This window comes from Daphnia magna, unplaced genomic scaffold, assembly GCF_020631705.1.
Source record: "Daphnia magna isolate NIES unplaced genomic scaffold, ASM2063170v1.1 Dm_contigs525, whole genome shotgun sequence".
Lineage (NCBI taxonomy): Eukaryota > Metazoa > Arthropoda > Branchiopoda > Diplostraca > Daphniidae > Daphnia > Daphnia magna.
In genome coordinates, this window is record NW_025533382.1 from 12,986 (window position 1) to 27,389 (window position 14,404).

At 39.1% G+C, this 14,404-nt stretch overlaps 2 protein-coding genes and 1 long non-coding RNA gene across 3 annotated transcripts; 2 read left to right on the forward strand and 1 right to left on the reverse strand.

The window, feature by feature from the left end:
* The first annotated feature begins 1,040 nt into the window (after positions 1-1,040).
* LOC116935331 lies at positions 1,041-2,177 on the forward strand. Its single transcript, XM_045168104.1, has 3 exons — positions 1,041-1,081; positions 1,337-1,409; positions 1,464-2,177. Exons 2-3 carry the CDS (start codon positions 1,359-1,361, stop codon positions 2,070-2,072), a joined length of 660 nt encoding a protein of 219 aa, XP_045024039.1. The 5' UTR covers positions 1,041-1,081; positions 1,337-1,358; the 3' UTR covers positions 2,073-2,177.
* A 6,445-nt stretch (positions 2,178-8,622) lies between these two features.
* LOC123469153 lies at positions 8,623-9,024 on the reverse strand. The gene is made up of 2 exons (XR_006642501.1): positions 8,890-9,024; positions 8,623-8,698 (listed from the first exon to the last, which is right to left on the reverse strand). It is a non-coding gene; the product is annotated as an uncharacterized LOC123469153 (long non-coding RNA).
* Positions 9,025-11,791: 2,767 nt separating this feature from the next.
* LOC123469154 lies at positions 11,792-14,070 on the forward strand. Its single transcript, XM_045168106.1, is given in 10 exon segments — positions 11,792-12,087; positions 12,144-12,256; positions 12,314-12,382; positions 12,385-12,483; positions 12,538-12,788; positions 12,852-13,013; positions 13,073-13,316; positions 13,385-13,591; positions 13,656-13,810; positions 13,880-14,070. Coding segments are annotated over 9 exon segments (1,326 nt in total). The 5' UTR covers positions 11,792-11,914; the 3' UTR covers positions 13,664-13,810; positions 13,880-14,070.
* Positions 14,071-14,404: the final 334 nt, after the last annotated feature.

A 14,404-nucleotide genomic window follows, 5' to 3' on the forward strand; every position in this document is an offset into this window, starting at 1 on the left:
CTATATGTAAACAGCATCAAATATACTTGTATTCAATGTGAATACACTGTTATACCATGAGTTTTTACTTCTATATGTAAACTGCATGGAATATACTTGTATTCAATGTGAATACACTGTTATACCATGAGTTTTTAGTTCTATATGTAAACAGCATCAAATATACTTGTATTCAATGTGAATACACTGTTATACCATGAGTTTTTACTTCTATATGTAAACTGCATGGAATATACTTGTATTCAATGTGAATACACTGTTATACCATGAGTTTTTACTTCTATATGTAAACTGCATGGAATATACTTGTATTCAATGTGAATACACTGTTATACCATGAGTTTTTACTTCTATATGTAAACAGCATCAAATATACTTGTATTCAATGTGAATACACTGTTATACCATGAGTTTTTACTTCTATATGTAAACTGCATGGAATATACTTGTATTCAATGTGAATACACTGTTATACCATGAGTTTTTACTTCTATATGTAAACTGCATGGAATATACTTGTATTCAATGTGAATACACTGTTATACCATGAGTTTTTAGTTCTATATGTAAACAGCATCAAATATTCTTGTATTCAATGTGAATACACTGTTATACCATTAGTTTTTACTTCTATATGTAAACAGCATCAAATATACTTGTATTCAATGTGAATACACTGTTATACCATGAGTTTTTACTTCTATATGTAAACAGCATCAAATATACTTGTATTCAATGTGAATACACTGTTATACCATGAGTTTTTACTTCTATATGTAAACTGCATGGAATATACTTGTATTCAATGTTGTTGCGGATTGTAAAAACCCACAAGAAGAAAGAGTATCCAAGTTTGGAAGGCCCGTCAAACGGCCTACTGTTTTTGATTTATAATTCATGTTATAATTGTAAACTTGTGTAGGCCGCCAGGGGCGCTGCCAAGCAGAGCCTTCTTGGTGGCCGATATCGGCAATAGCCGTTGTTAGAATTTTTCCCTGTGTAAAGGCAGACGCCATTTTTTGTGTCAAAACTCAGTTTCAAATAAACCAGTGGTAGAACCTGCCTAAGTTAATTTACAAAGGTATTGAATCGCAGGTATTAGAGTTGACAATTAGATTTAAATACTTTTCATGGTCCTTCGAACCTTTTTTTGAGACTGACGATATCGTCCAAGTAATTGGCGTAATTTAAAAGTGTAGACTTTGAGTGAGAGATTCAACACGTGTTGTAAGGCATCACGTGTTAGGGAAATTTTCAGCCCGCTATTAATTTATAGTGTAAGTTTGTTTGACCTTTCTGTTTCCTAACTAACCATTCCCATTTGGTCAAATCGCAGTTGTCATACTACTCTATAGGCAATGCTCCCTAGGCAAAGGCCATACACCTTCGAAGAGCACCAGAAGATGAGAGTATATTAAGTTTACGTTATAAGTTAAGATCTCTTTACTAACCCTGTTCCACAGTACCTGGGGAAAATTAGGAGGTTAGGAGAGTTCCATGCTCAAGTAAAGTTTGGGGAACGACCTCACCCACTACATCCTACACCTACCAGGCCTTATCAACCTCTACCACCGGGGGTTCATATTGATGAGAAGTTGGCCTTCTACGAGACAGGATTTTACAGCGTGGCCATCAAGTACCTGCCCCGCAGTGATGCTGTAGGAGTGACCAACCTTCAAGTCAACGCAGACAAGGCCAGATATCTGGAATCATTGAAGCCAGAACACCAACGGCAACCAATAGTTGTGGTAAAAGAGGAGCAAATTTACCCTCACATTCCACTTCCACTAGGGCCATTGGTGCATCCAACACCAACACTGGCACCGAGACTGATACCACCACCACTAAGCAGCCTATGCCCAGCACGATATCGTGAACAGCATCCACCACAGGTACGCCCAGTAAGGACCATCATTGTCTCCAACATTTTTGCAGCGAGGGCAGGGGTACCAGACAAAGACAAGAAGAACGTCAAGGTGGCAATTGAAGACCGTGCTGAAGGCCAAGTAGTAACGGTGAAGAGAGAAGAAGAGGAAGAATTCGTTCTTCAGGTGTTGGAATCCGAATTCTAAAAAGAAGGTGAAGCAAAAGGAAATCCCCAAGAAGTTGAATTTAGTTTCAAGTTATTAAAAAGGTGTGCGATTTCGCAAAAATACATTCTTTTGTTTCTTCTTAAACTCGTTTTTGTGTTGCTTTCTCATACACAATATTGCCTTGGGATATCCCACTATAATTGTTATTTAGACAACTTTTTCAGATCACCAGTAGAACTCCACACCAAAAATGGCTGCCAAGAGATTGAATCAAGCAACGTTGGCGGTGACCATAGAAGTTTTGGAGAAAGAACTTCATAAAGACTTGAAGAATTATGAAACCGCAGCTAATGAAAGCAGACTGCAGGAAGCCGAAACTTCGTTTGAGCTGGCCGATGACAGGATGAAACGACTAATCAGAAATTACGAGACAATCATCCCTATGTTGGAACAAGCCCCCGAAGTTCAACAGAAGTACCTGGTGCAGCATGAAGAGTTCGTCGACCGTTTCCACAAAATAACCATCGACTGGAAGAAAAGGAAACCAGTAGTAACAACAAGTATGGCAAGCCCCATACTTCAAGTAGCAGCTCCAAGTGGAAACACAACACCTCCAAGCACAATAACTCCACCGATGAATGCGATGCAACTGCAAGTACCTTCAACTCCGTGGAACATTTCACATCTGTTACCACGGATAGAAATCACCAAGTTTGAGGGAGATCTTAGCAAATGGGAGGATTGGTGGGCAATTTTTCGTACACTGATCCACGAGAATCCGTCAATGAGACCCATCGAGAAATTCAGCAGACTGAAATTGCATTTAACGGAGGACGCAGCTGGTGCGATATCGTACTTGGATCTGACAGACAACAATTATATCAAAGCAATAGACATTTTGACTGGGAAATACAACAAGCCGAGATCGGTAAAAGCAGGCCATTATATTGCCATCACAGAACTTCCAAGAGTAGAGCATCAAGAAGACTTTAAAGGACTACGGAAACTGCATGACAAGGCAATGGGCCATGCTTTAAACCTCGGCAGCTTAGACCAACAAACAGCTCAGAATGAAGCAATTATGGAAATCTTGACCAGAAAACTGCCAATTGAACTAAAATCCCGATGGCATGGCAAAACCAGGCAGTTCAACAAGACATTAGAAGATTTCTTTAACTTCATTGACTCAATAGCTGCAGATTGGGAGTATGCTTACTCAACCGAGAAGCAAGAGAAGAAGAAGACAAGACCAGAAACAAGCGAAAAAACGCAAAAAGTTACATTTGCTACCACACCTACGGCAGCTGAACTAGCAGTCACAGGCACTGCTACAGAATATAAAGACAGGAAACAGAACCCTATGGTCAAAAGAAGATGTTTATTCTGCAATGATAAACATTCACCGGCAAAATGTGATATCACCCTAGAGAAGAAACTGGAGCTGATCAAGAAAGAAAAAAGGTGTTGGAAGTGCCTGGGACAAAATCATCAGGTGAGAGAGTGTTGGAGTACAAGAAAATGCTACAAGTGCGGAATGGGTCACCACACGTCTATCTGCAACAAGGCAGTTAAACCGAAATCGGTGACAGCAACTGTGGCAGCGTCTCCAATGTTAAAAGTAGCAGATGGCGCTCCTCTCTCAATCGAAGCACGCCTATTTGGTGGCGTATACGTCCAAACGGCAACAGTGGTAGTGGAGGGCCCAAACGGATGGCATAAAGCTATCGCCTATATCGATCAAGGATCGAATGCAACCCTTGTTAGAAGTGAATTGGCACAGACTTTAGGGCTACAAGAAGTCGGGAAAATCAATCTGAAGCTACAAGCAGTGGGACACATCCATCCAGAAAAAGAAAGAAGCGTAAGAAAGCTACGACTTCGCGGAACAATCCCACAGGCGGAAGATATTGAACTTGAAGCAATAGAGCAACCCGAAATCGGGAAAATTGCTGGGTCGAGTAAGACAGAATTCGTCAGCGAACTTTGGAAACAAGGATACCAACTAGCCGACGACAGAATACTGAGCGGAAAAGCAGGACCCTGCCAAATAGACATCTTGATCGGAGCGAATCAAGTCTGGAAGGTTCTCGGCTCAAAACAGATCGTGTCGAATACAGGTATTCGAGCGATAGAAAGTAAATTGGGATGGCTATTACTAGGGCAAGATGAGAAGGTGGCGTTATCGTCTACAACGGCTATCAGCTTTCTCTTAAAAGCTAAACTAGGAACACCCAAAGATTTACATGAAGAGACTGACCCGAAAAAAGAAGAAATTGATTTTGCCAGATGGTGGAAACTAGAGAGTCTAGATCCACTGGAAAAGGTGCCACTTTCAGTACAGTGGAAGACCTATGCAGAGTCCATCACTCAAGATGATGATGGACATTATATAGCACCGCTCCCATGGAATGGGAACAAAAACACCTCAGCAAGAATGAAGCCATGGCAGAAGGTCAGGCAAAGGCACTGATAAGAAGATTGGACAGAGACCAGGAGATGAAGACTTCATACGAAGCCGAGTTCAGCAAATTAAAGGAACTTAGGTTCATTTCCAAGGCGGATACGTCATTCGACGGTATCTACACGGTTCTGCCCCATCATCCGGTTGTCAGAAAAGACAAAACCACCAGCAGAGTAAGGCCAGTTTTCAATGGTTCAGCAAAACCGAAAACGGGTTTCAGCGCCAATGATTGCCTAGAAGAAGGACCCAATCTGAACCCAGACATTCTTGACATCATGTTACAGTTTAGGCTCAACCCCATTGCCTGGACAGCTGACATTAGACAAGCGTTTCTAATGGTGAAACTGCTTAAAGAAGACGCGGAAGCGTTAAGGTTTTTTCTAGAGGATGAAAACGTCCCAGGATCACTGCAACTTTATAAATGGAACAGGCTTCCATTTGGACTCACATGCAGCCCGGCAGTGCTCAGGACCGTCCTGAAGAAACATTTGGAGTCCTATGAAGGTGACTTAGCAGAAATCAGCAAACAAATTCTACGCCACTTATATGTAGATGACTACTTGTCGAATGCATCTACAGTAGAAGAAGCAATGGCCGTAATCGGAATTGTGCTGAAACTTTTGCTGACGCAAACATGGACTTAAGAAAATGGGTAACAAACAACCAACAGCTGCGCAGATATCTACAAAAACAAGGCCTAACCAATGACTCCGACAAGTCGCACTCATGTCTTAATTTAGACCCACAAAAAGTGCTTGGAGTTAGATGGAATACTAGCACGGATTGCTTTTATTTCAAGGCAGATGTTATCGTAGACGCAGCAGCAAAAGTTCAAGTGTTAACTAAACGAGCTTTTGCAAAAATTTCAACAAAATTGTTCGATCCACTTGGATTAATTGGACCTGTAACGCTCCAATTTAAGCTTCTTTTTCAAGAATTGTGGGAATTCAAGATTGGATGGGACGAGGAGGTGCCCGAAGAAACGGAAAACCGTTTCAGAACAATTATTGAAGATTTAAAATACATTGACAAGATTCAAGTGCCAAGAATGATTTCTATGGCACCTAGCAAACACACGCAAGAACTGCATGTTTTTTGTGACGCTTCAACCAAAGCGTATGGAGCTGTTGCTTACGTGAAATCAAGACATCCAGAATTCATTCGGCTAATTTGCTGCAAAACCAGAGCAGCACCACTCCCGAAGAACGAGGTAACTCTACCACGGTTAGAGTTACTTAGTGCCGAACTCGGCAGTGTTCTAGCTGAAAGAATCGTCAACGCAGTTGACAAAGTAAATTGGGAAGTCCATTTATGGACTGACTCAATGGCAACCCTTGGATGGATTCGCGGAGAAGCAAACCGTTGGAAGATGTTCGTCAGAAACAGAGTTGAAGCCATCCAGAAGAGGTTTGGGCCAGATCACTGGAAACATTGTCCGGGGAAGGACAACCCAGCAGACCACGCATCAAGAAGCTTGACAGCAAAGAAGTTAGTTGCGGCTTCTTCCTGGTGGGGAGGTCCCTCCTGGCTGAAACTGGAAAAGACGGAATGGCCGCAACAAGATATGCCGACATCAGAAGTAATGCAATTGATGGAGATCGAAGCAAAATTGAAGCAGAAACTGCAAATCCTTGCAGCTAACAGTACTTCGGATTGGTTTGACGTACTCGTATCAAGAGCAAGCAGTTATCTGAGAGTTTTACGTACAATCGCCTGGATGTTTAGGATTTTTAGGAAGGAGTCGCCCGGCAAAGCAACTGAAATGATCAGGGGAGTGGAAGTTTCCTGTCTCTCTGTTCACGAAATCGCCGTCGCCGAGAACTTCATCCTAAAACTCATTCAAAAAAGGGCATTTGCAGAAATCTACGAGTCCTTGCAAAAGGGAAAACCACATGGTAAACTGCTTCACGGTATTGATACGCTCAGGCCCATTTGGGATGCAAAGGAGCAACTCATCCGAGTGACTGGAAGAATAGGCCCGGCCCTAAAAGAACTGCTCATCGATCCACCCATCCTTCTTCCATCAAACGAGAGGATTGTCGACATGATGATTTACTATCATCATGTTAAACGGAAGCATGCTGGTGTCCAAAACACTCTGACGTTCTTACGAAATCGTTTTTGGATCATTCGTGCACGCCAACGGATTAAAAGTGTCATAAAAAAGTGTGTAAAGTGCCAACGAATTCAATCGCGTCCCTTTAATGAAGAAACTGCTGCAATGCCATTGGATCGAACCAAGAAAGCGCAGCCATTTGAAGTGATCGGGATCGACTACTTCGGCCCAATGTATGTGCTAGAAGAAGTGATTCTTATTGAAAAGGACAGTGATGGGAACGATATCGAGAAAACTCGTGTTGGTGAAAAGAAAGTGCATGCGTGCTTGTTTACTTGTGCAGTCACAAGGGCTGTGCATTTGGAGCTTGTTACTGATCTGACAACACAAACCTTTATGTACGCGTTAAGAAGAATGATGTCACGCCGAGAAGATTGTAAAATTATCTACAGTGACAACGCGTCAACCTTTACTTGTGCCGCAAAACTAGTGACGGAAGATCCTACCCTAGCCAACTGGCTCTCAAGTAAGGGTATAGAATGGAAGTTTTCTCCAAGCCTAGCTCCATGGTGGGGTGGGTTTTGGGAGAGAATGGTCCGCTCCGTTAAAGAACCGCTAAGAAAGGTGCTGGGGAAAATGAAGGTTAGTTTCGACCAACTTCACACCATACTGGTGGAAATTGAAGCTATCGTGAATTCACGGCCCCTAACTTATGTTTCTGGCGAAGCACATTCCTACGAAGTTTTGTCTCCACAAAAGTTGCTGACCGGAAGACAACCTGGAGCTACATCAGAGTCACCCGACTCAACGAAGATGAGCCGTAATGACCTCATCGAGCTGGACAAGCAGAGGAGCGAACACGCCTTAACATGGTGGAGGCTGTGGCAAGAGTCATACCTGTCTGATCTTAAGCGATTTCACTGTCGCAAGGGAAAAGGCACCAGAATTCCGCGTGTTGGCGAAATCGTCCTGCTAAAAGAACCTAACATCAAACGTGTTTCGTGGCCGACAGCTATTGTTACAGGAGTGATACCTGGAACCGACGCCAAGGTGCGAGCGGTTGTTTTACGACTACGTTCGGGTAAGGAAACCACCAGGAGCATCCAGACTGTCTATCCATTAGAAGTTCAAGCCGATATCGACACGCCCGTCGATGATACCGAAATCGGCACAGTGGAGAAGACTACGTCTACAAGAAAGAAGAATCCGCTCCGTAAGAAGAATTTGGAATCGCGCGAGGACGCTGGCGATTCCGGCGGGGAGGATGTTGCGGATTGTAAAAACCCACAAGAAGAAAGAGTATCCAAGTTTGGAAGGCCCGTCAAACGGCCTACTGTTTTTGATTTATAATTCATGTTATAATTGTAAACTTGTGTAGGCCGCCAGGGGCGCTGCCAAGCAGAGCCTTCTTGGTGGCCGATATCGGCAATAGCCGTTGTTAGAATTTTTCCCTGTGTAAAGGCAGACGCCATTTTTTGTGTCAAAACTCAGTTTCAAATAAACCAGTGGTAGAACCTGCCTAAGTTAATTTACAAAGGTATTGAATCGCAGGTATTAGAGTTGACAATTAGATTTAAATACTTTTCAAATGTGAATACACTGTTATATCATGAGTTTTTAGTTCTATATGTAAACAGCATCAAATATACTTGTATTCAATGTGAATACACTGTTATACCATGAGTTTTTAGTTCTATATGTAAACAGCATCAAATATACTTGTATTCAATGTGAATACACTGTTATACCATGAGTTTTTACTTCTATATGTAAACTGCATGGAATATACTTGTATTCAATGAGAATACACTGTTATACCATGAGTTTTTACTTCTATATGTAAACTGCATGGAATATACTTGTATTCAATGTGAATACACTGTTATACCATGAGTTTTTAGTTCTATATGTAAACAGCATCAAATATACTTGTATTCAATGTGAATACACTGTTATAGACCTTTTTAAGATTGCTCGGTGTAAGCACAGCGAAAAGTCGTGCGGCTAGTCGACTAGTGCGCACCATGGCGGGGGATAGCCGTAACTAGCTGCAGACTTGGCTTGATTCTTCGAATCACCTTGTTGTTCGGCTCTATGTTACTGTAGTCTGGCACTCTGTGTTGTATGTCAAACCTATTGCGTTGATTTCTCGAAAAGTTAGGAAATGGTTAATGCCAAGTGTCTTATATGTTTTTGTACTCAACAATCTAAATTAGGAAAAGGACGGAAGTTCTACAAAATACCAGAGTACACTAAATGTGATAGGTTTTCTGATGGTGACAAAGTTCTCATTGAAAAAAGAAGAAGACTTTGGATGCAACTTGTAGAAAAAAACTTACATGGAAGAAGTTGCAACTATTTTGTGTGTTCACATCACTTTGTCTCAGGTAGTTATTATTGTAATTCTCATAGTTTTCATCCCTTACATCTTTAATACACTAGCAGACTACAGTAACATAGAGCCGAACAACAAGGTGATTCGAAGAATCAAGCCAAGTCTGCAGCTAGTTACGGCTATCCCCCGCCATGGTGCGCACTAGTCGACTAGCCGCACGACTTTTCGCTGTGCTTACACCGAGCAATCTTAAAAAGGTCTATACCATGAGTTTTTAGTTCTATATGTAAACTTCATGGAATATACTTGTATTCAATGTGAATACACTGGTATACCATGAGTTTTTACTTCCATATGTAAACAGCATCAAATATACTTGTATTCAATGTGAATACACTGTTATACCATGAGTTTTTACTTCTATATGCAAACTGCATGGAATATACTTGTATTCAATGTGAATACACTGTTATACCATGAGTTTTTACTTCTATATGTAAACTGCATGGAATATACTTGTATTCAATGTGAATACACTGTTATACCATGAGTTTTTACTTCTATATGTAAACTGCAGGGAATATACTTGTATTCAATGTGAATACACTGTTATGCCATGAATTTTTACTTCTATATGTAAACTGCATGGAATATACTTGTATTCAATGTGAATACACTGTTATACCATGAGTTTTTAGTTCTATATGTAAACATCATCTAATATACTTGTATTCAATGTGAATACACTGTTATACCATGAGTTTTTACTTCTATATGTAAACTGCATGGAATATACTTGTATTCAATGTGAATACACTGTTATACCACGAGTTTTTAGTTCTATATGTAAACAGCATCAAATATACTTGTATTCAATGTGAATACACTGTTATACCATGAGTTTTTACTTCTATATGTAAACTGCATGGAATATACATGTATTCAATGTGAATACACTGTTATACCATGAGTTATTAGTTCTATATGTAAACAGCATCAAATATACTTGTATTCAATGTGAATACACTGTTATACCATGAGTTTTTACTTCTATATGTAAACTGCATGGAATATACTTGTATTCAATGTGAATACACTGTTATACCATGAGTTTTTACTTCTATATGTAAACTGCATGGAATATACTTCTATTCAATGTGAATACACTGTTATACCATGAGTTTTTACTTCTATATGTAAACAGCATCAAATATACTTGTATTCAATGTGAATACACTGTTATACATGAGTTTTTACTTCTATATGTAAACAGCATCAAATATACTTGTATTCAATGTGAATACACTGTTATACCATGAGTTTTTACTTCTATATGTAAACTGCATGGAATATACTTGTATTCAATGTGAATACACTGTTATACCATGAGTTTTTACTTCTACATGTAAACTGCATTGAATATACTTGTATTCGATGTGAATACACTGTTATACCATGAGTTTTTAGTTCTATATGTAAACAGCATCAAATATACTTGTATTCAATGTGAATACACTGTTATACCATGAGTTTTTAGTTCTATATGTAAACAGCATCAAATATACTTGTATATAATGTGAATACACTGTTATACCATGAGTTTTTACTTCTATATGTAAACTGCATGGAATATACTTGTATTCAATGTGAATACACTGTTATACCATGAGTTTTTAGTTCTATATGTAAACAGCATCAAATATACTTGTATTCAAAATGAATACACTGTTATACCATGAGTTTTTACTTCAATATGTAAACAGCATCAAATATACTTGTATTTAATGTGAATACACTGTTATACAATGAGTTTTTACTTCTATATGTAAACTGCATGGAATATACATGTATTCAATGTGAATACACTGTTATACCATGAGTTTTTAGTTCTATATGTAAACAGCATCAAATATACTTGTATTCAATGTGAATACACTGTTATACCATGAGTTTTTACTTCCCGTACGAAACTTTTAGCTTAGATTTTGAACTGTTAGCTAATAACAGCTCGCGCTGTGCTAGGCTAAAAAATCAAAGCAGCTATCATGCTGCAATCACCTCGAAATTTTTCATGTTAACATAATTCACCTTTTTGTTAGCAGATATCAGCTTTTTTTTTCCAAGCTAGGGCGTTTTCCTATCTTGCTTGAAAAAATAAACCTTAGAAACAGCTTGAATTTTTACCCCTAAATTTATTTCCTAACTATAAGCTAATTCCAGTATGGAATTTTCAATCTAGAGTTTTGCTCCACTTTTATTAGCAGATTCTAAGCTTTTATTTTCCAAGCTAGGGCGTTTTCCTATCTTGCTTGAAATAATAAACCTTAAAACCAGCTTGAATTTTTCCCCTAAATTTATTTCCTAACTATAAGCTAATTCCAGTATGGAATTTTCAATCTAGAGTTTTGCTCCACTTTTTTTAGCAGATTATAAGCTTTTATTTTCTAAGCTAGGGCGTTTTCTACTGGCTTGAAATTATTAACCTAAAAATCAGCTCGAATTTTTCCCCCTTAATTATTTATCCCAACTTTTCAGCTAATTCTAGTATAGAATTTGTAATCTTCTGCTGTGAAATATTCGCCTCCCATCGATAATATTTCATTTTTAAATTTCCCCGGTCAAAGTAGAAAATTGATTGGGCTTTCCACAGAATTAACTGCTCGCCGTCCAAGTGACATAATGAAAAAGTGCGTTATAGGATTTCATAATGAACTTACGGAAACTTTTGTTGTTACTCCTCTTGTCAATTATCTTGAAACTGATTAATACAGATTAATGAAAATCATCAATATGCTAATGTTTCAAAATTATATAAACTCAAATCAAAGAAAAAATCATCGATCGAAATTTGGCAGCTACGCCTTTATTTTTTAATCGATTGAAATTTGGCAGCTATGCACTGAATTTTCGCGCTCGAAGTGTTAGCATATAGACTGAGTCTGTGGTGTAAGTCTAAGTAAAGATGTCTGGCTGTCTGCTTCTTCACTGACTTTTCTCTTACATTTAATATCAGTACGTACATATTTGCAATGGCAGACCCACTGATCTATATACTTGTCACTTTTACTGCTAAAAGTGGAGAATTGGGCATTGGCACATTGGAGGCCATAGCAGTGCCGAAAGATTTCCATGACCAAAGTTTCGATCATCAGCTCGAGCAATTAAAAGGTTTTATTGGAACAAAAAAAGTTATTGGAATCAAGTAAGCACATACTTTTTGTTATTTATTGTTATTGTTCTAAATTGCTATGTATTTAGTTGGCCTAAGTTTCCCAGCAATCCTGGTTGGAACCTACCAGTTCAGTCGACTACCAAATCTAGATCCCAAGTTCAACATGAAGTGAGATCATGTAAAGTTATCTCGTTCTCAGGTAGTACAACTTCATATTACTACACGTGTTATTTTTCTTAAAGTTTTTGTTGTGCAGAGGACAGAGATGTGGTGGTGGCAGTACGTGATGCCATGGTGCCTCCTATCAGTGTCAAAAAGGCAGTAGCCAAAAATCAACTCCGAAGTCATCTGCAACTCAGAAACATGGCACTGGCCATAAATCTACCTCTCCACCACGTAACTTGCCAGTTGAAAAGTCAGCAACAGGTAGTACCAATGTTTTTCATTATTTACAATGTCGTACTTTAACCTGCTACACAGTTATTAGGAAGACCATGGGCATCTCAGAAGAAGACATGGAAGGGTTAGATTGCCATTTGATCACTGGGGAAAATGAAGACAAGTCCGATACATCTGCTGACAGCAGCCTTGATCATGATGATAATCAGCAACGATTTTTTTCTTCAGAATCAGAGGACGAAGATTTGATTCCTCCTACTCCACCTCCGCCTCCAATGAAGAGAAAACGAGGCGATCAGTCTTTCAAATCATCGAGCGACACCAAATCTAAGGTTTTTTTGTTTTATGGTAAACACGTAATAGTACCTCAGTCATTATTGATTTTTATTTTATAGAGAAATTCAAGTCACAACAAGGAAAATTCATCTGTCACACCAAGAAGAAACGAAAAGTCATCAGCAAAGAATTCTGATCCTCAGATTCTTACTTCTTTGGACGTCAACATAGTTGACACCCCCCCAAGTTCCACAACAAAAGAAAACCCGAAGCGTGTGCAGGTAAATGCAACATAATTGTAAGAATTATTTGTTTATTATATTTGTATTTTCCGTTTAAGGACGAACAATGGACGGAGCTAGTTGATGCTGAGTTTCATGGCCGTAATGAATACATGGATCAAATTGATGAGCTGAAAAAAGAAATCTCGTTTCTCAACGAGCAAATTCGGAATTCTACCTTTGATCTAGAAATTGAGAGACGTGATTTCGATGACAGAATTTCCGAAAAAGATGCTACAATTCTTCGCTTACAAGAAGAAGTAAAGTCCCTGAAAGAGATGAATCCCCTGGCCTTGTCCAAAAGTTAGTTTTCTCTTTGAAACTGTCCAAACTCTTATTTTTATCTTGACATTTCATTTCATTCTTGTTAGGTCTTAATGAAGGGTTGGTTATACTGCAGTCCACTTTGGAAACCTTGACAATTAGTCAACTTAATTCTGAACAATCACGTGTTCAGTTGCAAAGTGAAAGCAGTAGAAGAACCAACAAAGTCAAGCTTCACAAAGATTATGACACAACTATTAATCAAAATGAGCTAGCAATCGCAGTGTCCTATGGGAAGTCTGGTTCAAAAAAAAGTGAGTTTTTAAGATTGCTTGTGTTATTAAGGATAACTCTAATAGTTGTTTTATGTGTACACAGGGACATGAGCAAAATGATCAATGTGATCATGGAAGCACTGTGGGACAGGGAATTCATGTCCAAACACAGCCTTACCGGAAAGAAGGCACCCACTGACAAGTCAAATAATCCGGCGAAAGAGGCCCTTCCTAAGGATGATGTACAAGCAATTACGAGTAAGTATAAGTATAAGAATTTAAGAACGAACAATTTACACAATATTAACGTTTTGATTTTCATTTTAGGTTTCGTTGTGGAGTTTTGGGCAACCAAACACAAGTTGGCAATCGATCCATCCATGGTCCACCCTTGCATCACATCCAAACTTCTAGGGGAGCATACGGCTAACAAGTCAAGAGAGAAATTGGTCGTGGAAGACGATGACGATGACCAACAATTACAGCAATAAATTGGCGAAAATTTCTTCAAGACCACGTTCAAGATGACGTTTATGTGTAGCCCCACTTTCGAGTTCAACAGATATCCTGTTCGTTCAGTCATTCTTTTCTTTATCAATTTTCTACTTTTTTTTTTTTTTTTTTTAAATTTTTTTGAATAATCTCCTCCATCGCGCAGTATGGTCACGTCGACACGACCGCAATTATTGCTCTTATCCGATGACCCCACCTCCTACTCCTCTCTCTATCATCCTTTCAGCGCTTTCAGCTTCTTAAGACCAAGAGGTCATTTTTTTCCCTGCCGTTTCTCTCTTCAAATTCAAAGTTGATTGTACGTATGTTCGTTACGTTTTAGTTAACGTCATTTAAAAA

Excerpts from the sequence above, each read along its gene's own strand:
- LOC116935331 (XM_045168104.1), top strand. The coding sequence starts at position 1,359 with ATGCTCCCTAGGCAAAGGCCATACACCTTCGAAGAGCACCAGAAGATG. Across the intron at positions 1,410-1,463 it reads AAGAGCACCAGAAGATGAGA|TACCTGGGGAAAATTAGGAG; the intron begins GTATATTAAGTT and ends CCTGTTCCACAG.